At 39.3% G+C, this 24,967-nt stretch overlaps 1 protein-coding gene across 1 annotated transcript in view; it reads left to right on the plus strand.

Moving 5' to 3' along the window:
• stab1 (stabilin 1) overlaps positions 1-24,967 on the plus strand; it is a 93,361-nt gene that overhangs the window by 24,382 nt on the left and 44,012 nt on the right. The window contains exons 15-46 of the mRNA XM_053316512.1: positions 894-1,007; positions 1,866-1,919; positions 3,125-3,205; positions 3,292-3,450; positions 3,635-3,697; positions 3,910-3,996; positions 4,311-4,397; positions 4,646-4,757; positions 4,875-5,061; positions 6,165-6,258; positions 7,382-7,540; positions 8,350-8,445; positions 8,971-9,066; positions 10,394-10,441; positions 11,056-11,189; positions 12,026-12,137; positions 12,806-12,883; positions 13,199-13,300; positions 13,559-13,663; positions 14,344-14,478; positions 15,563-15,691; positions 15,813-15,866; positions 16,135-16,248; positions 16,536-16,731; positions 18,046-18,141; positions 18,330-18,375; positions 19,410-19,489; positions 19,586-19,711; positions 20,783-20,856; positions 23,163-23,234; positions 24,247-24,366; positions 24,766-24,897. Coding sequence (XP_053172487.1) covers positions 894-1,007; positions 1,866-1,919; positions 3,125-3,205; positions 3,292-3,450; positions 3,635-3,697; positions 3,910-3,996; positions 4,311-4,397; positions 4,646-4,757; positions 4,875-5,061; positions 6,165-6,258; positions 7,382-7,540; positions 8,350-8,445; positions 8,971-9,066; positions 10,394-10,441; positions 11,056-11,189; positions 12,026-12,137; positions 12,806-12,883; positions 13,199-13,300; positions 13,559-13,663; positions 14,344-14,478; positions 15,563-15,691; positions 15,813-15,866; positions 16,135-16,248; positions 16,536-16,731; positions 18,046-18,141; positions 18,330-18,375; positions 19,410-19,489; positions 19,586-19,711; positions 20,783-20,856; positions 23,163-23,234; positions 24,247-24,366; positions 24,766-24,897 — 3,342 coding nt within the window. The remainder of the gene's footprint in view (positions 1-893; positions 1,008-1,865; positions 1,920-3,124; positions 3,206-3,291; positions 3,451-3,634; positions 3,698-3,909; positions 3,997-4,310; positions 4,398-4,645; positions 4,758-4,874; positions 5,062-6,164; positions 6,259-7,381; positions 7,541-8,349; positions 8,446-8,970; positions 9,067-10,393; positions 10,442-11,055; positions 11,190-12,025; positions 12,138-12,805; positions 12,884-13,198; positions 13,301-13,558; positions 13,664-14,343; positions 14,479-15,562; positions 15,692-15,812; positions 15,867-16,134; positions 16,249-16,535; positions 16,732-18,045; positions 18,142-18,329; positions 18,376-19,409; positions 19,490-19,585; positions 19,712-20,782; positions 20,857-23,162; positions 23,235-24,246; positions 24,367-24,765; positions 24,898-24,967) is intronic.

The raw sequence follows: 24,967 nt of genomic DNA on the forward strand, positions 1-24,967 counted from the left end.
GGCTGTAGATTATACAGCAGTAATGTACAGTGTTATACATTAATGATAGATCTAGAGTTATAGCAGCTAATTGGCTAACATTAGCGGCTCTGTCCTGCTCTTTTATATAATTTGGGGATGTTTACACAGAAATGAAAGATGAAAAGAAACCACCAAACTCGTTAAAAGAGATAACAGTGGTTATCTGTCAGTCTCAAAGCCTTTTCTCTTGTAAAATTGGTGGCTGCAAAACACATGAAGAAAAGGCCCTCTCTATAGCCAATATTTGGTTTGTCCATTCTGGGCTACTGTAGAAACACAGCTGCTCCATATTATTTAGATATAAAGAACTCATTTTAAGGGACCAAGAACAACAATTCTTATTCTCAGGTGATTATACACTAATTAAAACATACTTATGATTATAATCATCCATTAGTACCAAGTAGTTTGTTCTGCTAGATGTCACTAAACTCTACAGACTGCACCTTTTTAAAGTGAAATATTGTGTTTTAGAATATAAGTTATGTATGTTACAAGAACAATGCAGCTCCTTTATTTCTCACATCTTCCATATGCATCAGCCATCGAGTCAGCTCTAAATATAATAAAAGTAAAAGAGACAGTATAAACAGAAATCTGCCAGTGGCTGTTGTCATGTCATCAAAATAGGAATATATAAATGAGAAGCTGCTTTTGTGTAGTTTTATCATGGGCTCATTGTTTCAAAAATTAATAAAAAAGTAATTTCCTATTTCCATTGTAACTGTGTGTGTACTGTGGGAGAGTGACGGCCATAGCAACAGTAACTAAGGGGCTTATTAAATGGTCAGTGAAGACTCAGAGAAGTTAAAGCAGCATAAATCAATTTTAGTCTAATCTAATCTCTACTCTTCTAATCTGTTTGTTTCCAGAACTGCGGGACTCGCCTCCCTCTGAGGGGTCCGGGACCGCTGACGGTGTTCATACCCACCAACCAGGCTATCGACCGAGCCAGAGACGGCAGCATCCTCTACATGCTGAGCGATGTAAGACCACAGACAGAGGAAGGGGGGGGGGGGGGGGGGGTTTCATTTATTTGTGGCATATTACTGGCATGTTTAAAAGGAAGATGAGTCTTCTTATAATGAACAAATCCTATGAAAAGACTAAGACAACAATGTGTTAGTCTATCTCCTAATACTGAATGTGCCTCGCAGCCCCAAACCCATTGGTTCCTATTGGAAACGTAAATATTTAAAATCATCTCATAAAGTTTTTTTGTTGGCCTTTTTCTGATTAACTTAACTTTTCCCTTAAATTGCACATACGTTTTATTTGAAAAGGCAGACACAACTATTTATATTATAGATCTACATTATATATATAATGTTAAATCACCAGTAATCAATATGTTTTTAATCTTAACAATGCATCATCTGATTAGTGTGTGGTAGTTCTGAACCCAGATTATTTAGCCTCTTTTAGCTCTTAGTTTTGGTTCAGTCTCATTGTTTCCATCAGCAGTTTAAAGACAATAACCTCTGATAAACCTATTTTTTACACTACCTGCCTCTCCCCAAATGGCAGACAGACAAAACGAAAGACTAGCAGGTGAAGAAAGTGGAACATCTCACAGTTAATATCTTTTTCTCAGTTGGGGGTCTAAACCAGCACTATAGCTACAATATAAGGAGAGTGAATATTGGACTTGGACAAGTTGATAATAGGCCAAATTTTAAGTTTCAAGCCTGTTGTGCAACCGTCTCCACTCCCCCTCCCCAAAAAAATCAAATAACCTGTTGCGCTATCTGTGCTGTCAAGTGTAACCACTTTCAGCTGTCATTGTGCTATGTGAAGCTTGTCAGGATGTTATGAATGATATTTTGCTCTTCTCTTCTTTCAAGGCCAAACATAAACTTCAGGAACTTCTCAAACATCACATGTTCTCCCAGGCTGTGGTGAGTAACACCCCCCCCCCCCCACACACACACACACACACACACACTCTGACTCCCTCTATCACCTGCTTCTTTCTTTCTCTCTTCTTACCTTTTGTCCTTTACTTTATTTCCATCTTTCCATCTGCAGCAAGAAATCTGATCTCTTAACTAACAACATGATAACTAACCTAAAAATACTTTTTGTCTACACTATGTTTCTCTTTAGCGTAACAGGCAATGTGTCCTGATGTTTCCTGATCCAGTTCCTGCTCGCCAGAGGATGAACCTTTTTAGATTTAACACCCCATGTCTAATTCTGTCACACCTCCCACAGGATAACATGTTTTACTTTTAACTTTGCTACTAGTACAGTAAGGCTCTTAGGACCTGATTTATTAAAGGTTTGCATGTGTAAAAACGTGTGCAAGCTTGATATCACCAACAAAAAATGTGCAAGCTGTCTACTAACAATCTACTAATGCAGCGCACTGAGGCGTCTTTCAAATGTGCAAGATAATATGCACTGTCCATTTAGTACGTTTACCATAATGGATATGCAATGTGCGGCATTTTTACAACAGTGTGCAAAATACAGTGAGGAGAAAATGCAAATATGTTATTTAGCACACACATTGTGATTCACTAAACCTGAAGGTAATTTTGCAAATGGTACCTGCGTCTATAAATAATACCTTTTTGAAGGGCAGTTATTGCTCACAGATAACTGCTGTGACTGTGGAGACGAGGAGACGGAGGCACAATGACAGAATACACAGAGAACGGGTTTTTTCCACCCTTGTTAATATTTTTGGAGTGGAATATTTTTGGTTTTATTAACACCATTGACTTTGTCACAAAAACTCTCCCATTTTTTCTGGTAATATTTTCTTTTGCTGTGACTCAATATGTTTGTTAACCTCTTTCACTAGAACCTCAAATTTCACTTTGCGCTTGCAGCTTTTTGCTCTCCATTTAGACACATCATTCAAATACTGCTGTCTCCACCCTGTTGTCATTTGTGCAGTTACTCTTAGTTGATCACCTGCAAAACGAACTCTAACCAAACGTGCAATCTGCACAGGCAATTTAGTACCCTTTATTTGGGATCTCTGATCTTTCAGTCATCAGGTTTGTATTTGTCTTGTGCAACATGATGTTTGAAACACACAAAAAAAAAGAAAAAGCTTTTACTTTTAGTTTACAATCTTTTTTTCTGTCTGTAGCTGACAGTCGACGACTTGGGCACTCTTTCTCGGATCCATACGATGGCCAATCAGGTTGTCACCATCTCTGTGTCTGATGATGTAAGTGTCACTCACATAGTTTCCTGACTAACTCTCACTAAACGTCAGCAGTTTCCACTAACATTAGTCTTCAATCCAATCCACAGGGTGAGATCCAACTGGGTGAGAAGGGCATCCGTCTGACGAGCACCAACATCATGGCGTCCAACGGGATCATCCATATGATTGACGGCATGCTGTATCCACCCTCCATACTTCCCATCTTGCCTCACCGCTGTGATGTCATCGAGAACAAGATCACTGTGGTGAGAAGTCCGAGGCGGAGACATTTAAACAGGATGAGAGCTGCAGCCATAACTCATCAGTCTAACATTAGCTGTCAGCGGCTAATGGCTAATAGAAACAAAGAGTAATGTTCACTATAAATGTGTGTGTGTGTGTGTGTGTGTGTGTGTGTGTGTGTGTGTGTGTGTGTGTGTGTGTTTTCAGGGTCGATGTGTCCACTGCAGTTACCTCTATGAGACTCAGTGTCCAGATGGCAGCACTGAAATGGTAAAATACACTGTTATTACTGTAATGTGTCATCTATTAAATCATTCTACAGAGCTATATGAAGGTTATATGAAAGAAAAATGTTTTAAAATGTGTGTGAATTGATTGATAAACTGTGTGCTCAGTTTGTTAATCCATGAGCAGAGATTTTTTTCCTAGCAGGCTATATGGACGTTAAAAAAAAGCAAACAAATCTGTGTCTGTCTTTCCAGGACAATCATCAGATTGGCTGTGATTATGGCTTATCTCCATTCGGGTTGTCTAAAGGCTGCGCCAAATACTGTAACACCACCAAACAGGTGAGAGCTGGCTCAGTGCGGACTACACCAGGAGCTTTATATTTAACTTCATTCAGGGGCCTTTCAGCTATAATACCTTTGACTTCTTGTGTCAAAAATTCAAACTCATGGGTACTTGTCAAAGGAAGCACAAAGTCAAACAAGGACCAACATGAGTTATAGTTACAGTTCATAATTAAGAAGGTAGGAAGTGACATTTCAGCTCTCAGTAGTCAAATGGTGGATTAGTCCTTTACCTGACTTTTGAAACACCGAGTATGTTTGTGTTTTAAACTCTATATATGTGTGTGTGTGTGTGTGTGTGTGTTTAACAGACGGCAGAGTGTTGTAAAGGTTTCTTCGGTCCGGACTGTAAACCCTGTATTGGAGGATTTCAGCATCCCTGCTACGACAAAGGAACGGTGAGGAGTCAAGTCAAAGTACTTTACTGTCATTGTTACAAGAACAAAGGTAAAAATAGAAAATAGGTGATACAAGTAAAGAAATTTGCAATACTACAATAAATAAATAAATAAAAAGATAGATGGCACCATACAGGAATAAAAATCAATTAAGTGCAATAAAAATGAAAATGCAAAGTGTCACCAAAGCCTCGTTTCTCAACAGACGTGTTTTTTATTGTATTTATTTATTTATTTACCACATACAGTGCATAGATGGCATCCATGGCAACGGCACATGCAGTTGTCATCAAGGCTTTACGGGTATCGCCTGTCATATCTGCGCTGATCCATCCAAGCATGGAGATAACTGTGACCAAGGTAACGGCTCCTCTTCATTAAAGCAGCTAAACAACTGTTTTGGCTTGAATAAGTATTTTCACTCATTTAGAAAATACATTAAAATGTGTGTGTGTGTGCGCGTGTGTGTGTTTTCAGAGTGTCACTGTGTCCACGGTGTGTGTGATAACCGGCCAGGCACTCGTGGCGTGTGTCGCAGAGGGTCGTGTTTGGAGGGATACTCTGGAGAAAACTGCGACAACACGGCCACACCTTGTAACTCTGACGGACTGCAGGAACACTGTCACATTAACGCGTACTGTACACACGTGGGGCTGCATACCACGTAAGATACGACACTAAAACTACTACTATTACTAGTGTTCATTTTGGCACCTGAATTTGAGTTACTTCAAAGTAAATTTGTGTTTTAGTTACATTTACAGTAGATACATATAATTACATAGCAATCTTGAGCTTGTCAATTCAGAAACTCCAAGAGTAACAGATGTTTTATGTAAGAAGATTTATTGACAAACACAGACTTCATCGACCAGTGGCAGCTACAGTTCAAACTATCGGTGTAAACCCGGTGAAATGCCGCCGCAGATTTGATAGAACAGAGTTCAACCACTCTGTTATTCGGGCAGCCAGGCGACCTTGTCCCTAATCACAACATCCCTATAAGATAGTTTACTTTAGCGCTGTCTCTATGGCAACAATCATAAAGCCAGGTCGGCTCGACCGAGAAGAATACAGCTGTCTATTTCTCATTGTCGACTTATCTAAGAAGCATTTCATACATGGCACATACTGCATATGAAAATTCCTTCACAGTTTTAATCAGTTATTGTTTAGTTTGTTTTAGTAAGTGAGAGTTCAGCAAAACTCAATCCTGCATCAACTATGCACCCATTCCTACATTCTAAAAACATTCTTGAAGATGAAAGGTTATGTGAATTATGTGAACTCAATGAAGTTGAAAATTAATCACATTTTCTTTTATACTGTCCCTTGTATGATGAACTGAGAACTCTGATGATGACAGAATGGACTGGCTGTTTATCTTTAATGTCTTTAAGTTGGCTAAGTTGTATCTGAAGTCTGGAAAAAGCTTCAGTTTATACGTTTAATTGCTCCAATGTTTGTTATCTGGTTTTCTTTTTTTATTGGTTCCATTTTTTTGTTTTGGTGTCTTGTAAGCCCATTTGGGCCGGGCACTTCTGGTGCATGACACATTAATTAAAAATCAATCAATCAATCAATCCTACATCCATAATACACATGACTGCAAGCTGTTCTGTGAGCTGAAAATAATCAACCCAACATAGCGTTCTGTAATTCTTCAGCAGAATATATGAGCTGAGTTTCACAGGTGATCAACACCAGTCACTTCTCTGTCCTCCTCAACAGCTGCTGACTTTGTTCTGACTTTGTTTGTTGCACCAGGTGTGTGTGTAGGGACGGATATGAAGGTGACGGTCACTCCTGTACTGCTTTCAACCCCTGCCTGAGAAGCGAGCGAGGAGGCTGCGACACTAACGTAAGACTGTTGCTGTAACTCCACTGAGTTATTAGTTTTTTCTTTGTACCCCTTGACATAGAAATAACATGCCTCTAAATAATAAAACAATGTTGAGTTGGTATAAATCATTTCAGCATCAATAAAATCGACAAAACATACACAACTTAAAAGTTGTGTCTTATCAGTGGAACAGTTATTAACAACCAGTTAAAGCATTAGAGGTCATTTTTGATGTTGTAGAATAAACAATACTATTTATGTGTTATGTGTTTCTCAAAACTGCCACATTGGTCCTGTGAGCTGGACTATTAGCTGACTGTGATGAAGAAAAACAACTCTGACACAGAAACATGATTGCTGTTCTCTGTAAAACCAACATTATGACTCATGAGACATATGAAAGCCAACCTTTTGATGTAACTATTTATAATAATGATGATAATAATAATAACTGTATTTCAAGCAAGGATCACAAGCTTTCCATAGCAGGGAGACAGTAAAAGATAATCACACAGAAAATATTAAACATACATATTAAACGTTCATTAAGATAAAAACAATTCACAAGAGAATAAAAATCTGGCAGTAAGGATAACAAAAAAGAGGTCAGACAAATATTTAAAAGAGTCTATAAAAATGTGTTTTAAGACTTAGACTTTAGACTTTATTGTTCCTTCCCACAGGAGTTTTTAGAGAGGATTTAAAATGTGAGGCAGTGCCAGCTTGGTGTTGCTAAAAGACAAATTTGCTCTGATCTTTACTGCAATTAATCTCACAGGAAAAGGCTGAAATAAAATGCAAAGAGTCGGCGAGGAAAAAATTTAATTCAAACTTCTTCCCCTTCAGCCAAAAGAAAAATTATACATCCATAATACACACGACTGCAAGCTGTTCTGTGAGCTGTAATTCTTCTGTGGTTCTCTGCAAAATAAGCACAATATATCAGCAGAGTTTTCTGACCTGCCCTGTCCCCTTTCTCACAGTCTCTAAGGTGAACCTCAATGACCCAAATATATAAACTCAGAACCATAAATATGTAAAAAGAGCAAACCAAAGAGAGAGAGAGAGAGAGAGAGAGAGAGAGAGAGAGAGAGAGAGAGAGAAAGAAAACAAACGTCATATTTTCTCTTTCTCTCTGCAGGCTCAGTGTGTGTATGTGGGTCCGGGCAACGTGTCGTGTGTGTGCGCCGAGGGTTGGACAGGTGACGGCAGAGTGTGTGTGGCAATCAACAACTGTCAGCTGGATAGTCGCGGAGGCTGCAGCCCCAACGCCGACTGTACACACATCGGACCCGGACAGGTCAGTCAACGACATTTAAATCAGCTGGAGTCCAAAAACGACGTCATAAATACTGAAAATGTTGAACACAATTGGCTAAAATGTGAACCTCGTCACTTGAGCGAATGCTGCTGTAGTCTGTTTTCAGTTCGCTTTGGGTTTTATGTGTCCAGGCATCTGTAGTTCGGAGGGCGTAGACTTATGAAACAGAGCACGAGGTGTGTGGAGCAGCTGGAAAAAGTTAGTTATAGTTGCTTTAAAGACAACGTGAAATAATTGTGTTAATTGTTCAGTTATCTTTTGTTATATGACAAACATACAGTACATCAAACAATCTTATTTTTATAATACAGGCCCTGTCTTTAATATTTCATACGCTTGTGTTTGATCTTGAACTCAGGAGTGTATTAAAAATGTATCAATCATCGTGACATCTATCATACAAAACCGAGTTGGATTGCTTATGTGGGTTTTAGTAGCTAACAGAGCTCTATGGAGGGAAAGGTGTGTTTTATATCAGTGGGCACAAACTTTATTTTTATGTGCACAAAACTGTGACTTAGGTTTGATTTATTCAGATTTATTCATGAGGGAGGTGAGTTTGGAGGCCAACAGTCCTTTACAGCTCTATTTCTCTCTGCAGCTACGAATAACTCTGCATTCACAAAGCCAAGGCCACTTTTTAGCAGTTTAATCAATTCTAAAGGATTTTTTATTTAAATCTCTTTTGTAGTTGGACTTCCTCCATATATTCTGTGTCACCGAGGGAATGCGTCACATTACAGAAGCTCTAACTTCACTGTTTCTCTGTGAATCTGTGTTCCCTGCAGAGCGAGTGTGTCTGTAAAACAGGTTACAGTGGGGACGGGATCGTGTGTGACCTCATCAACCCCTGCCGCAAGAACAAAGGAGGCTGCCATGATCTGGTACAAACACACACACTCATATATAGAGTATTTGATATTTTATTTATTGGAATAAATGAACACAGGAAGGTGCAGAGGTTCGGTGTGACCCAGTGTAGAATAAGTGAGTATAGAAGGGTTAGATGCAAGGAATTAACACTTATTTGTAGAATAAAGCAGGTAGATTGGGTTTAATTTTGACAGTGTAATGTTTTATTGTAGGCAGGTCTCGTGGGAGTGAGTGAATAGATTTTGCTTGGTGCATAAAATAATAACAGCTGAAACATCGACCTCATCTTCTGCGTAGTCTAACAAAGGATCAGTACTTCAGTGTTGATAGTTCATAGACATACTTATAAAACAGTTATCAGTGTAAATGCAGAGTGAGAACAACCATTGTTCCTGGAAAATACAAGTTTGATTTAAAAATGTAATGTTTGGTTTCCTGCATTTCTCTTTGTTAATGCCTTTTTTTTAATGTGGCGTCTATCGGTGAAAGGTTTGTATCTTTGAGCTAAGAGTGACAGTAACCCATCTGTCTGTCAGGCAAAGTGTGAGGTGCAGAAGAGCGGGACTCACACCTGTACCTGTCCTGACGGCTACGCTGGTGACGGAGTCATTTGCTACAGTACAGTAATGGAGGTAAATATTCAAACTAGGGTTATGTACACCTTACAGCACCATAATAGAGTTTAATATCCCTATAATTGTGTCCTAGATAAAATAATAACTGAGAAAATGTGTATTATGTAGTGATGCTTGCAGTAGGTGTATTTCGCCCCCTAATGAATGCTGACGTTTTACCTTTTTATTCATTATATGAGTCACATCTTCTTCTCTATTGTCCTTTCTATGATGAGTTAAGAATACAGATAATTAATGAAATGTCTGTTCAAAAACCAGAGATGTTTTGGTCGTCTGATGATGACAGAATCCAATGGTTGTTTAATTTTAATGTTTATAAGTTGGCTACTTTTGTCTCTGGTGTATGTATCTGGTATCTGCTTTGTGCCTAAACCCATTTGGGCTCGGCACTTTGTGACACAATGATACATTAAAATCAAATTAAATTAAATCTATTACATCATTATTTAAAAAGATACACTGACATAAAATCAGCATTCAAAAACCAGTTTAAAGATGATTTTTTAGCTCACATGCCTCCGAGCGGGTGGGACGGTGGACGTTTTTGAGCTGGTAGGACCGCTGAACCACAAAATATAGAAACTTAATCTGAAACTGTAATTTATTAGGCAAAGAGAGTTTTTTGTTTGTTTGCTGTGATTTGTAAGGATAAAGGGTTGCACTGTTTAAATGTTCAGTGCAGTTCATTTGTCTCTCCTTTGTGTCTGTGAGAGTAATTACACAACGACTGTCAATGTTAACGCTGCAGACCTCCGATGCGTTCTACGTGATGTGGTTTGGGAGCACTGAAGACAGACCGTCCTGGTTGTCAGTCGCACTTTGATCATTGCTGCTTGACTTAAAGCACTTACAGTAACTACTAGAGGCCCAACATGGGAAAGTCGCCATAGACACCAGATTTAAAAACTCTAAGTATGTGTTGAAATACAGAGAGATTTATCTGGTGGCGATGGATTTAATCAGCATTGAGTGAACTTGTTTGGGTTTCAATATGACAGATGTTAAAAGTCCTGCACTGCAGCTTTAACATCTAAACTGACCGATGTTGATGTTTCCTGGATAGTTTTAAGCTGTTCAGACACATAAACCGCTGCCAGATGAACTTAAAGAGTTAGTTGCTAATTCAGAGCAGATTCAGCTTTATTGTTGTTCATCTGTCAGAAAGCTTGAAAAATAAATATATTTAAAAGAATGATATAAGAATATAAGAATTATAATTCTCTGACTAAATACTGTGTGTGTGTGTGTGTGTGTGTGTGTGTGTGTGTGTGTGTGTGTGTGTGTGTGTGTGTGTGTGTGTGTGTGTGTGTGTGTGTGTGTGCAGGAGCTGGAAATGACCAGAAAGACTTTGGCTTTCAACCGACTGACCCAGGTATGCAAGAACTCTTTAATGACAGTTTTATGTTTTAATCATCATGTTATGTTGTGACTGGCTTTTATGGTGCAACTAGTTTTTAAGTTATAGTTTAACTTCCAAACTAAGTTCAGTTTAAGCTACACTTGAAGTTACATGGGTAATCAAACCAACCTTTCCCATTTTGGATTAATGAAATAAATGACAGGTAGTTGCTGAAAATGGTTGTAGATCTTTTATTGGTATTATTATAGATATTTTGTCTTTTTTCTTTTCTTTTTAAATGTGCATTGTAGTGGGCTTCATATTTATACGTATCTGGATGTATCTTGTTCCCACATTCATTCTATATGTTAGTTATTGTACAGTCGGTAAATGTTGTGTTTATTTATATTTCAGTGAGCTGATGGTAATTTTTCACTCTGGTAGATAATAACATTTTATTCTATTACATTCTGTTTTATCTGTCAGAGTAGTTGTAGCTGTATTAGTAATCGAGCTTGTCAGTGTTTTAAGGAATAATTCTCCGCTAAAAGAAACACTAATACATGTGTGTGTGTGTGTGTGTGTGTGTGTGTGTGTGTGTGTGTGTGTGTGTGTGTGTGTGTGTGTGTGTGTGTGTGTGTGATCAGAAATACAGTCACGCCAATGAGGACCTCAGCGGGAACATCACACTTCTGGTTCCATCCGACCAGGCTATGAGGAACATGAGTGCAGATCAGGTCGCATTCTGGAGCAGCCGACACCACCTGCCTCACTTCCTGCGGTCAGTCACTGATCACACCGGCAGAGCCAAACACACACACACTCACACATGCACACACACTCTTTGATCACTGATACACGTCTCTTGTTTGTTTCGCGCAAGTACAAATGTATGTCAATCATGTCAGTGATGCATTGAGTTGATGAGACTGTTTTTACATTGATTTATATCAGAGTCAGTTTAAAGTCTGAGACCGTGAGCCTTCCCTCAGACAAAACTTGAAAAAAGGCGACACCCCTCCTCCTTGTTTACTTTGCTTTGTTTGCTTAATTCCTGGATGCTTTTGCGATCATGATTATGTTATTTGCTCCCATATATACTCAACAGCTGAGCCAAGATAGCCTGATATTGCTGTTTGACATACTCTAGACTACACTGTTAAATGTTTGTTTTATGTAAAGCACATTGAGTTGCCATTGTGTATGAAATGCGTTATATAAATAAAGCCGCCTTGCCTTGCCTTACATTGAATACATAGAAAAATGTCTGTCTGGAGGTATGTATTAGTTTCTGACTCTGGGAAAGTGAGACAAATTACCCAAAACTGCTTTACCTCTAAATCTCCCCAAACTACACACATTTAGGCTATTCTATGATCTCCTTTTGAGAACTAATGTTATATATTTTTTACATCCGTTTACTACACCTACCCTGAAACAGTTTGGAGTTCCCCTGTGAAAACCTCTGGTCTGTAATAATAATAATGATAATTGAGCAAACAACATAAATGTTTCACACATTTCAGTAATCTGGTAATGTCATAAGAAGAAGTGTCTGGTGAATCTTCATCCTCTAAACAAGCCGTAATGTCTTCCTGTTGCTCTTCCTGGTCGTAGGGCTCACGTCCTGCAGGGGATCTACTCTGTAGAAGATATGGACGGACTGGTGGGAAGCAGGCTGTCCTCCCTGAACCCTTCCGTCCAATGGGAGATCAGAAACAGCAGCGGGGTAAGGACTACTTACACATTCAGATGGATTTACTGAAATTTATACAGTTTGCAAGGATCAGTTTCTGCACCATGAGAAGCAGATGTATTAAGAATCCACAATCATTAATGGTTTCATGCTGGAGTTGTCATTGGACTCTGCCTCTGTGGTTTGTGCTTTATTTCCATCTTTTTATCGCATTCTCAGATTGAAAGTGAAAATGTTGAACTATTCGTTTAATGGCTTTAATGGTGGTGCATCCCTATATTTCGTAGGGATGCACCGATCCAGTCCCGATAATGATACCGATATCTGGGTTTTGCACATTGATCTGATACATTGTTGAATTAATAAACTGTAGACCTCGCCATGTGGAAGAGACTGAAGGTGTCAGACTTCACTTAAACATCACTTACCTAACTTTCTAAAACAAAATATAACAAATTAACACCTAAATATAAATGTACTGAACTGTTATTCATTATTAAAATAATAAATAATTCTGCACCGGCTCTGCATGATGTAGCACGCATCGCAAACACAGAACTGAAGTGAATGGATCAGCCCTGTTAGCCGATACCAGATCTACCTATTTAGTCAATATCGGGGCTGACATCCGATATTAATATCAGATCAGTGCATCCCTAATATTTACGTATGTGCATTTTATAACAGATGTTTTGTTGCAGGTGATCCATATTGGAAACGCCTCCATCGTCACACGCAACCTACCTGCAATCAACGGCTACATCCACATTGTAGATCAGGTAAGAGTCGACGTCCCAGAGCAAACAACACACTAGACATTTGACTCCTTTAAAAGTGTTTTCAGACAGTGAACTGATGTTTCTCCGCTCCAAGGTGTCTCTAGACTGGATTCATAAGGACAGAAGCATCACACTGGGCATATTTGTGCCTAATTATGTCTTTCCATTGACTTTATAAGCAGTAACATCACCTCTAAACCGCCTTTTTGCAAGTAAAGTTAAAATGAATGGAAGTAAATATTGCTGCAAAGACTCTAGTGAACTGAACCGAGTCTGTCTGTTTGTTTGTTTGTTTGTTTGTTTGTTTGTGGTCAGATTATGGCACCAACCCAATCAAACCTCCCACCCGAGCCCCCATTCCTGATGGCCTTCCTGAACTCCTCCTCCAACTTTACTCTGTTCGGACAGTACGTTGTGGTAAGATGTCTGCTCAAACTCAACCTCTTTTTTTGAGTGTGTGTTTTGCACCAATGTTTTTATTTACTTATTTTATTATACAAATATTTTATGTATTTCTGTTGTGAAGTAAACTAAACAGTTTGTATGTATGTTTAAGGTAAGGTGAGGTATCTTTATTGATCCTCCAAGGTAGAAATTCAAAATTGACACAACAGTAGCCACGTAAAGGTGAAAGTGATAAGAAATAAAATAAAATAACTGTGTGTTTATTCACAGATGTACAACCTGTCATTAGAGCTGGATGGGTCCGAATTCACCCTCCTGCTGCCGACTGACGAGGCCATCAGGCAATACCTCAGCAAGACTAACTCCTCCCTCTTGGTACGTCCAGATGATATGAGCCAGCACACACACTGCTGTTGGGGAAGATTATTACACCAGTACCACCAGTAACTGTGAACCCTCCAGTAAATAAACTGAAATAATGCTAAATTATACAAGGCTAAATACATTCTCCTTTTTATGTAGATACAACAACAAAACGATTAAACATTTCTGAGCATTATCTTGTCTTTGACACTCAGCTTTAAGAGTTAAGGGCAGGATATGAGTGCATATCTGTGAGCATTTAGCAGAATTATACTTACAAAGCATTGAAGGTAAAATGACGTCAGATAAAGTGCAGTGGTACCTTGAAGTGGCGGGATTCACTCGTCAAGTCAGTTCTACACCTTTAATTTCAGTCATGTCCGTTTCATTTTCATGTCATGCCTCAGTCTGATAGCGTATGTTTATTATTTCGATCAAATGTATATTTCGTTATAAAAGTTTCCTGTAAATCAACATACAACTCACAGCTGCAAATTTCCTATCCACACATATTGCATAAGAAAACTCTGATTTATTACTTATTTTTCCATCAGAAGAAACACAAGAGGAAAACAATGACATAATGTAACAGCAGACCCTTTTTGAATCAGTGACCATATCTGACATGGGAGCGGTGGTAACTAACAAACCAGAATGATCCTTTAATCCAGTTCTCCTGTCTGTCTGTCCAGGACTCTGATGTGTTTAAGTACCACGTGATTCCTAACGAGCTGCTCTTCCCTGACCACCTGTTTGACGGCACAATGAAAGGCACTTTACTGGGCAGCGCAAACGAGGTCCATTTCCACCTAAACAACAACAATAAGGTAACAATAATTCGACCGATACAAACTTCACAGACTCCCAGAAGCTTCCTGACAGAATATTGAAGACTTGTCTGTTAGTTTAAAGGCTAAACTGTTGCTTTTGGTATTTAAGTTAATTTATATTAAAGGTCAGCCTGTAGAGAGGTAACCAACATCACAGTCAACACATGAACAGATTTATTTAGAACAAAGTTAAAGTGTTTTTGTGTGATGATGCAGTTACATTTTCAAATATTCCCCCTGTGACATATTCAAGGACGCTTATCTGAGGTTTGAGATTCAGCAAATTATTGAATTCGAGAAACAAGTAAACCGACGTCACCCTTTTCACGATGTCCTGCTGCTGCATATTTATGTTTTTTCTATTCGTCTTCTGTTGTGTGATTATCAATAAACTGTTTATATTTGAAAACCTCTCCTGCTCACAGCTGCGTTATACAGAGACCAGAAGCTGCCTAGAAAGAGGGAAATCAATCTAAACATTCAAACATTCATTATTTTAAAAAATCCCCTCCAGACATGACATGTTTTTAAGACATAAAAATACTCTGCTTTCAGTATCTTTTTTTTGTGTGTTTTCCCCACAAACAAACTTTGATGACCCAGTTAGAATTTATTTAAATGACGTCTCCTTCTCCCTTAATTAAAAAATTATGATTATATAAATAAGTAAATATATTTTCATATTAAAAGTTTAACCACTGGAAACAAGATGTCTCTTACTTCATTGTAAAGTCCATTCTCAGCTTTATTTTTTCACATGTAAGTCTGCATGTGAAACTGGACCACGACTGGCTCCAAACTAGTTGTAATGTCACAAATCCTGCTAATAAACATACATCTTAGTCTCCTATTAAGGTGAGCACATAGAAACTTTCCCTCTTCAGCAGATGTATGTATCAAACTCTGCACAAACGTCATTCTGCACAGTGAAGCTCAAACATCCATCTGAAGGAACAAGAAGAAAAACTCTGATTTGTGTGAATCTGCAAACCCACCGGTGTGGTCTTTACATAATGTGAAAGTCTTCACAAGCCTGGCGAACTGAAGAGTCTGATTGGTTTCTCTTCCTTTCATCCTCCAGACAGCCGTGAACGATGTTCCTCTCGACGGCAGTTTCATCGAGACGCAGTACGGCGTTATCATCGTCATCAATCAGGTCCTCCAGGTCCGCCGCAACAGATGCAACAGACCGATCACCCTGCGAGCCAACGTAAGGATGGAGGAAGTGATGAATGAATGAATGAATGAATGAAAAGAAGAATAGATGGATGGATGGAGCTTCTTTATTACACAATTTCCCTTGGAGTCTGTATATATGTTTTTATCTCCAGGGGAGGTGTGCAGACTGTAATGGACCTCCTCGATGCCTCTTCAACTACAAACCAGTAAGTTAAAAGAGGTGGACGCAATAATATGAACACCTGTAGAAACATTATCAATTGCCCACAATCTGTGGCCTGAAAAATATCCTCAAAGCTTAATCAACCAAAAAATTCCAAGATTCATACATTGGGGGTTATTATTGTAGGGTTACTTGCTCCACCTGAACATCATACTGTACAAAAAAACACAAGTTGTATTTATGTGCAATTTTTCAGCCATCAGTGTCTCTCAATCCAGCCTGTGATCTGTTTCTAATGTGATCTACTTCAGATCAGAAGCAACTTTCCTACCAACATGAGGTCCAACTGTAAATACAGGAAGCGGGTCGGATCCAAGAGGAAGTCGGTGCCAGGCTGTTACATCAAATGTCTTCGTGTTTCCACGGTAACTGCTGACACTATCCCTACCCCCATTACCATTATAACTACCATCCCTACCACTCAGGGCTGCAGGTGAGGTATTGAGAACTGAACTAGGACTAAATGTCATTATCATTATTATCGTTATTATCATTATTGTTATTAATATTGTTGTTGCAGAAATACTATTTTTGGTTGAGTCAGGCCCACAGCTGGTAATGTTTTTTGTACCTCTGCTGTTTTTCCTGTTAAAAAAAGAAGAAAATAATTAAAAAATAATAATGATATTAATAGTGATGGTCTGTCCTTCAGGATCACTCCTGTTGCCCTGGTTACTACGGCCATGATTGCTACAAATGCCCGGGAGACATTGGCAGCTGGTGCTCCAATCATGGGGAGTGTCAAGACGGTACCCAAGGCAACGGAGAGTGCCGTTGCTATGAGGGTTTCCATGGCACCGCGTGTGAGGACTGTGAGCCGGGACGATACGGAGTCAACTGCTCCTCCAGTGAGGAACATGCACACTCATCCGAACAGCACACACAGAGGGAGACTGACACGCTGAATCAAGTGTTTGTCTGCCATTATGTGTTTATGCCACAAGGGGGCAATAGATTAGACAGACTGAAAAAAAGAGCAGACTTCATAAAGCCTTACCAAAGCCTCATGGGAGATGAAGTATTGAATGCTTAAAGAAACACCAAATTTTAAATCTATTGAAATAACAAGGTGTTCAAACTTTACTGTTTACATCAGAGAACATGGACAGAAAACCTCAGGAACATACTGTATGCTTCTCAGGAATCATAGAAAATGTAGAAATTTGACTAAAAGAAATGTGTTTCTTCTGTGCCTGACATATCAAAAACTGAGCTCATGAGATGTGATCTGACTGTTGTTGGAGGCTGACAAATATGCACGGCTTAGAAACCTGACTGAAGGTGATTTTCACACCAAAAGTTCATTTTATCCCAGAATGGACTGGCAGAATTGGCATCTCTGTATAGTTGCAGTGCTTTGGGCCATTTACTCAACCACAATACGTGAACAAAATGACACATCTGAACACACTTAATAGCAACATCTCACAAACAATGTGTTGCTTCATGTTATGCGAAGATGTGCTGCCTTCAGTTAGCTGACAAGGAGAAGGCAATGTGTTTCGTTGCCGCTTCAGGTCAACCCTCAATCCATGTTTACAATACAAAGCTCTTCTTTAACCCTGCGTAATGCACAGTGCAGCTAGCTACGGGAGCTGCAGTTGGGTCGGATCACATTTATACCACAAACAAACTGTACTGAGTTCTTTTTTCTAACCAGTAGACCGAGACCTTGTTCAAGAGGTGGTCTAATTGCTATTTTCATACTTGCCCAAATAAACTGCACTAAGAACTGAAACTTGAGTTCAATTCAGTTGAACTAAACAAGACAGGTGTGAAAATACCTAATACACCTGTGAGACTAACAAAAGACGCAAGAGATCTTATGGGAAACTATCAACACCTGCAGCACTAGCACACCTATGATGACAGAAGAAGAAAAAAACTAAACCAACTGACTTCTGAAACCTGCAAGGCTAACAAACCTCTGACGCTAACACATCTACAAGTCTAACAAATATGAAATCCCTGACGTCAACAAACCAGGGACACTAACAAACCCATAATTATGCAAACAAAATCCTGACTCTAAACAAACCAGCAAAATCTGCAAGGCAAATAAACTTACCATGCCAAAAAAACTCAAAACTATTGCAACTAGAGAAGTCTTTTCATGGTTTAACCTATGTCTGTGTGTGTGTGTGTGTGTGTGTGTGTTGCAGAGTGTGCGTGTGACCATGGGAAGTGTGAGGACGGACTGGCAGGAAGTGGCAAGTGTGTGTGTTATAAAGGTTGGAAAGGTTCTTCATGCTCTAAAGGTAAGACACACACACACAGACACACACACACATATATGTATACACACAGCAAAATTGAAACTACCACAGTATTTCCTCTAATCTGTTCTCACCTGAAATCTTTCTGTGTGTGTGTGTGTGTGTGTGTGTGTGTGTGTGTGTGTGTGTGTGTGTGTGTGTGTGTGTGTGTGTGTGTACGTACGTCTCAGAGGCTACGGATGACGCCTGTGGAAATGTTTGTGACGAAAACGCCAAGTAAGTCCTGCTGTTTTTGTATTAACAGCTGTTCTGTGTGTGTGTGTGTGTGTGTGTGTGCGTGTGTGTGCATGTGTGTATACTCTGGATCAGAGGGTTTGGTAGGAGCTGTGCGTTAACCCAGAATGCACTAGAAGAGGTGACGGACCTTAGGCCGAGTCTGAAATCATTAACCGTTCACTTTCTCACAGTATGCTTGCCATTATATAATTAAATCCAGTGAGAGTCTGATGGACCGTCACTCCATTAAAGGACAGTTTCACAGTTTTTTAAGTCTGTGTTAAAACAGCAGTCAGGCGTCCAAATAAACATTAAAGACGTTTTCCTTGCTGTAATCATTCCTCCTGTTCATAATGACTATCAAACGATCTCCTTCAAATGTGCTTTCAATGTAAAATCCACAGTGTGTCCTCACTGAGTTAGTCATATCAAGTGGATATCTGCCATATTTAAAGTCTGTTTAGCATCAAATTCCCTCTTTGTGTTTCCCTGTTGAGCTGCGGTGGAAGTATAGTAACAAAAAGAGGGACTTTGGCACTGAAAACACTGTAATGTTGAAAGATATCTACTTTATTTGACTCATTTGGATGACTGAAGCTTCATGTTAGCATCAAATAAACTTTTAAATACATTTTTTTGCACAGAAGGAGGGCTGTGGATTTTGGATTTGGAGGATTTTGATCCCTATCACTTACACTATAGGTGCATTATGAAGGGATCTTCTAAGTAGGAACAGGAGGAATGATTGATAATATGTTCATTAGTGACTGACCTAGTTGACCTATTGTGAACTTGTTCGTTAAGAAGTGTTTTTTGGATCAACAGATGATACTTGTATGTAAGTCCAATTCATTTTAGGTTTTTTGGGTCTTCACATGGGATTCGTTGACAGTAAGAAAAATACAGAACCAGAACTTGACCAGACTTATCCTGTAAAATGGAAAAATGTTCACATATGACAGATATGATTAGTAGCTGCTCTCAGCTTCAGTGAAAATGTAACATAAATATTGAACAGTTTCCTTCGGCTGCAGCTGTATTACAGGACCGCAAGGAACAGCTGCTACCTGCCTGTGTGTGGCTGGATATGAAGGCAACGGCACCCATTGCAAAGGTAAAGACACACACACACACACACACACACACCTGTATAAATATCCTATATAAATATCAAATGTGATCTCTTTCTCTCTCTCTCTCTCTCTCTCAGAGGTGGATTTGTGCAACAGGTATAACGGTGGATGCTCAGAGTTTGCTGTATGTACAAAGGTCTCAGCAGGAGTGAGGACCTGTACCTGTAGAGAGAGCTACACTGGAGATGGGGTCGTCTGCCTGGGTATGTGTTGTAACCTCTGACCCTTTGGTCCTCACACACAACTAACTCGAACCTCCTAACACTTTATGTGACCTGAAAAAGATCTGGGAAGAAAGTAATATACATAACAACTGTAATTAAACAGCTGTGCTGAGGGACGATTGTGGAGCAAAAAGAGCTCTACCAAGTAACTAGTGTAAATGGTTTGAGGTCATTAGGGATATTTATTCAATGGTTGAGTTTATCTACCTGCTAAGAGTTAAATACAATATGTGTAGCGACAATCTTTTCTGTGTCTGGTAATCCACATGACAACAGCTGTTACAGTCTGTGTGTACAATATTAGCATAAGCTCAAAAACTAATGAAAGAGGCGTTGGCTCCTTTTAGAAACATTTACTTAGAACAAAGGATTCACTCTGTCTGTGCTCGACTTGGCTCACTCCGCAGGCTGATTAACTCAAACTGAGAGCGATTGGCTAAGACGTAATTAGCAGCCAAACTAAAGGAGAATTTCAACATATTAGCTACTACATTATAATATGAGCAGTGAATCACTAAATATCTTTTATCGATACCCCTAATTCAATAACCGTATTATACTTAAAACCCTTAATAAGGCTCTTTATTGACAATATTTTAGCAAGAACTGTAAAAGTGGATTATTTACTTGAAACATGCATGATGGCTGCCAGGCAACTTAACTGTTCGGATATTGAATTGATGCAAAAGAGAACATATATATATACATGTCTGAGTTGCCCTAGTCAGCTATTTTAGTTATATTTGTTCAGTGTTGTATTGTTTAGTGTTACGATGTATGTGTGCTCGTGCTATCCAGAGCTGACAGCTCAACATAGAATTAAAGTATTAAAAACACCTTAAATGTTCTTGAATATGTTATATTTTAGTATCATTCTTGAACCAGAGTTAGAGGAGGAAGTATATCAGGGACAGAGAAAGGCTGAAGACATGTTAAGCTTATGTTAACTCAAAGCGGGGGGGAAATCACTTGTTTTACTCCATTAAATAGAAAAAAAAAGACTCTAAAACTCTAAACCTGTCTTATTTACATCTGGTTGTGCGTTCACAGAGCTTGACGGCTGTCTCGTCAACAACGGAGGCTGCCCCAAGTCAGCAGATTGCTTCAGAACAGGCCCGAACACTGTAAGAAACACTGTACTGCAGTAAAATGTCACATAATGTTTGACCTGAACCATCATTAGACCTGAGCTTAGTTCAGGTGAGTCTGGGTCAGGTCGTCTTCATTTTCAGGAGTTTCATTATAGTGAGGATTAAATAGGACTTTTTTTAAATAACCTTTTATATTGTTTATATTGTTCTGGCCATCATTCCTGCTCAGACCTGATATGCAGCAACATCCAACAGGGCAGTGAAACAAACTCCTGGTTTGAACCAACTGGAGCCCTGAAAACCCAAATTTACTGTGTGCTGCTTGTTTGCGTATATGTGATTAACTTTGTTTGGGGATATGCACATTTAAAATACAATATCAACTCAAATAATGAGAACCATAAGGTGACAGTGTAATAACTTAATCTTGAGGAAGGTCTGTGTTAGAGGATATTGTGCTTCTCTAGAATATATTACATCTATATTTGATTGGTTTTGTTTGACTAGGAGTTAGGGCATAAAATGAACACCACCCACCACCTAAATGCTGGTAAAATATGATGCAAGCGGCTGATAGATTTGCTTCATTCACCAGCAGAAAAAACGATGATAATCTATTGTGTGGCTGCTAAAATGTGAACTTTCACTAGACATTTGGCAGATGGACAAAAAGTTAATGTTTCACCCTGCCATCAACCAAAAACTCAAACATTCGAGAGAAAAAAGAAAACTGTTGTCATAAATGTTTCAGTTGTACCTTCCTGATTCCTTTTAAGTCCTCTCCTTGATATGAGATGAGAAGTTGTCCCAGTGCTTATTCCGCTCCTGGAAATATTCCCTGACATCTTTTGTTCTACTGCAATTCTTCCTGGACTTCTTCCACATTGGCGAATCTTCCAGTCCCTGTGTTAGTTTCATCCAGCTGCAGGCGTACGCTACCCAGCTGCAAATCCGATAACTACACCCTGCTCCTGTCCTGTGCTTTTGATTTACAATTATTTAAAGTAGCTGTATGTAACAAATATATTCCAAGTAATCATAAAATTGCCCTAAATGTCACCAGACCTTAAGGAATCATGTGCATTTCAAACACTGATATCACTGACAGTAGTAGTCCAACCAGAATATTCACATTTGAAAAGCTCAGTTGCAGCCCTCAAGTAATGTTTATGTTGTCATTCTGTGTTTTGGCCTGATGCTCCACCCACCACCTAGCTACCAATCACCAAGTCAGTAGTGTTTCAGCATCCAGGTTGCCAGGTGCCACTGAGCTGCAGGTAGGAACATTGCAAATAATGTCTGATGTTACAAAACCAAAACAGCCTCGTTATGACTCTCAAATACGTTGTGACAATTTGAGAAACAAAACAAGGGTATGTATAGGAGACACCTTTGAAACATGGAGACGGCTGGAGGCGGTTACAGCGTCATACCGCACTCAGCTGCACCTGCTGATACGGAGGAGGATATGCAGAATCACGTCCAACAACTGGCAACCCGCGTGACGTAGACTCTGGCAGGGAGGGGGCGAGGAGAGACAGCTCTCTCCAGTGTTTTGAACGTGGGCCGCAGTACCATTTCTAAACGCTTGGTGTCAGAGTTAGATACTTCAACTTTAAAACAAAGAAAAGCAGCAAGTGATCACACTGGAGACGCTGAAATCAGGAAACGATTAGCATTTTTGTTTAATAGATAACATAAAAAAATGATAATTCAAATTGTTGTTGATTAATTTTCTGTCCATCAACCATTCAATTAATTGTTTCAGCTCTAATAATTAAACACGTCTACATATTACATTTTGACTGAATTACCTCCTGTTTGCTCTCCGCTGTCTGTTTTCATCTCCCAGCGCACCAGAATGCTTCATTTACATGTCGAAATTGAAGTTATTTTCTTTGGCAGGCTCCGGTGTCCTTTGGGGCACAAACCGTGAACCACAGCGTCCCCCCGGTTTAAGCCGAGACCTTTCGTCACACGTCACTCTTCATCCCTCTCTCTCTCTCCGTTCATTTCCTGTCGTCTCTTCCGTCACTGTGTAATAACTCCTACGGCAGCTTATTTTTTGAACTTTCCCCTTTTTTCATTTTTTTTCATCTTGCTTGGGTTTGCTAGTCTGTGTATTATGAGGAAAGATGCTCAGAGGTTTTTCTCATTTTTGACAGTTCAGTGTTTATGATTCAGTGCTGAAAAAACAAGCATGAGGGAGAATTGATTATTTGATTAATTGATTGGCTGAGCACAGAGGGGGAGGGAGGAAACAGATGGATGAAGTGATTGACTGTTTCTACTAACTGACTTTTTTTTTTCCTTTCTTTCTGCTATCTTGTCATCTCCAGACTGAATGCCGGTGTAAGTCGGGCTTCAAAGGACCAGGGAGGTACTGTTTCCCAGTCAACCCGTGCAATACAGTACGTCTTTGTGTCAATTTTAAGATTCTTGTCCAGTCATCTGCTTTATTCTGTCCTGTTGCAAGATCCTAGAAAATCCTGGAATAAGTGAAACTGAAGTGGGAGCGTGTTATGTCAGCTCGTTGATGGATGTTTTTTCTTGTTTTTATGAAGATAAGCTTTAAAGATGTGAATGTTAACTTATTATGACAGAGCCGACTGCTTGCTAAATGCATCTGCAGTTTAATTTAGTGGATATACAACGAATCATTTTACGCACAGATCACACAGCTGGGAGTCTTCATTAATAATTTAAATCCTCTGACAGGCTCTGGGATCTGTCAGTGAGCTGTTCCACACAGATCTGAAGTTTATACAGTGAGATCATTTGAAAGTATACTGATCATCGTCAGGATGTGTCCTGAACTAAAATTTATTTTAGCTTAAAGCAAATATCTAAAATCCATTCCCCTTTAGGTTAATTAAAATGATATCTGTGGCGGCAGCAGGATTATCACAGGCTCTCAGTGTTTGTAGATATAATACTGGCACATATAACATTTTTGGTGCATTTTAACGGCAACCTATTTAATCAGCTGGTTAAATATGTATTTACATTGTATATAGTTGACCATCAGTTATAATGGAAACATGTTTTTGTTTTTTACTATTATTGTCCAAACTGCATTGATGATGATTGTCTTTGTACCAATAAGTTAGGTTTGTGCACATCATTTATACACTGGCAGGAGTTTCTACTGTATGTCTCTTGAAATGTAAATTCAACACATCCCTTGATAACCTATTTGTGGCAAAATATTGTAGATTTGAGGTACTGTTGCAGGAGACTGCTGCTTTTAAAGTGTAAAAAGCACGAGAAGAGCTCTGATTGGATATTGCTGTAGCTCTCTCACATCCCACCTGCTGCTCAGACTCTTTTTTATAAAATTAACATTTAAAAAATAACTGTATAATGATGTTTTTGGTGTGTGTGTGTGTGTGTGTGTGTGTGTGTGTGTGTGTGTGTGTGCAGTTCAATGGCGGCTGCAGTAAGTATGCTCGCTGTGAGTACTTGGGTCAGGGTCAGAGGAACTGCACTTGCTACAGAGGCCACGTGGGCGACGGCATAGAATGCAGAGGAGGGACCAAGTCTGTGAGTGACATGACCTCTGACCTCGCACTGACATCTGACCTCCCACTGCCCCCTAACCCTAACCCCCCCCCCCACACACACACACACACACACACACACACACACACACTCACAGGAAGTTGTGTTGTCTGTCTTTCTCTTACAGGAAGTGTTCCGACAACCACAGAACAACATCGTCCGTGCAATGTTATCTGTGAGTCGCTGTCGGTAAAATTTAACTAAATAAACTTTCATTTTGTGACTTCATTTAACTTGTAGGTGGCACAAACACCTCCTCATATCTCCTTTGTACAATACAATTACAATAGCTGATTCAGGGGGTTAATTTCTGTTTATGTTCAGTGTTCAGTGAAGCCAAAAGAGAGCCAGACTGAGCTGAACTTGCTTCATGATAAAAAGTCCCTGATCCATAATGACACAAGTTCAGTTTGTTTTCTTTGTGTTTCTCAGCTGTCAAACTATATGGGTCTTAATAATGACGGCAGGTTCACCGTCTTCGTCCCTGCTGAAGAAACCAACAATATCTCCTCTGTGAGTTAAGCAACTACAGCTTGTATATTATTAATATGCCCCAGTGTATCATTTATCATTTCTGTATTAC

The sequence above is a fragment of the Scomber japonicus genome, chromosome 3 (assembly GCF_027409825.1).
Source record: "Scomber japonicus isolate fScoJap1 chromosome 3, fScoJap1.pri, whole genome shotgun sequence".
Taxonomy (NCBI): domain Eukaryota; kingdom Metazoa; phylum Chordata; class Actinopteri; order Scombriformes; family Scombridae; genus Scomber; species Scomber japonicus.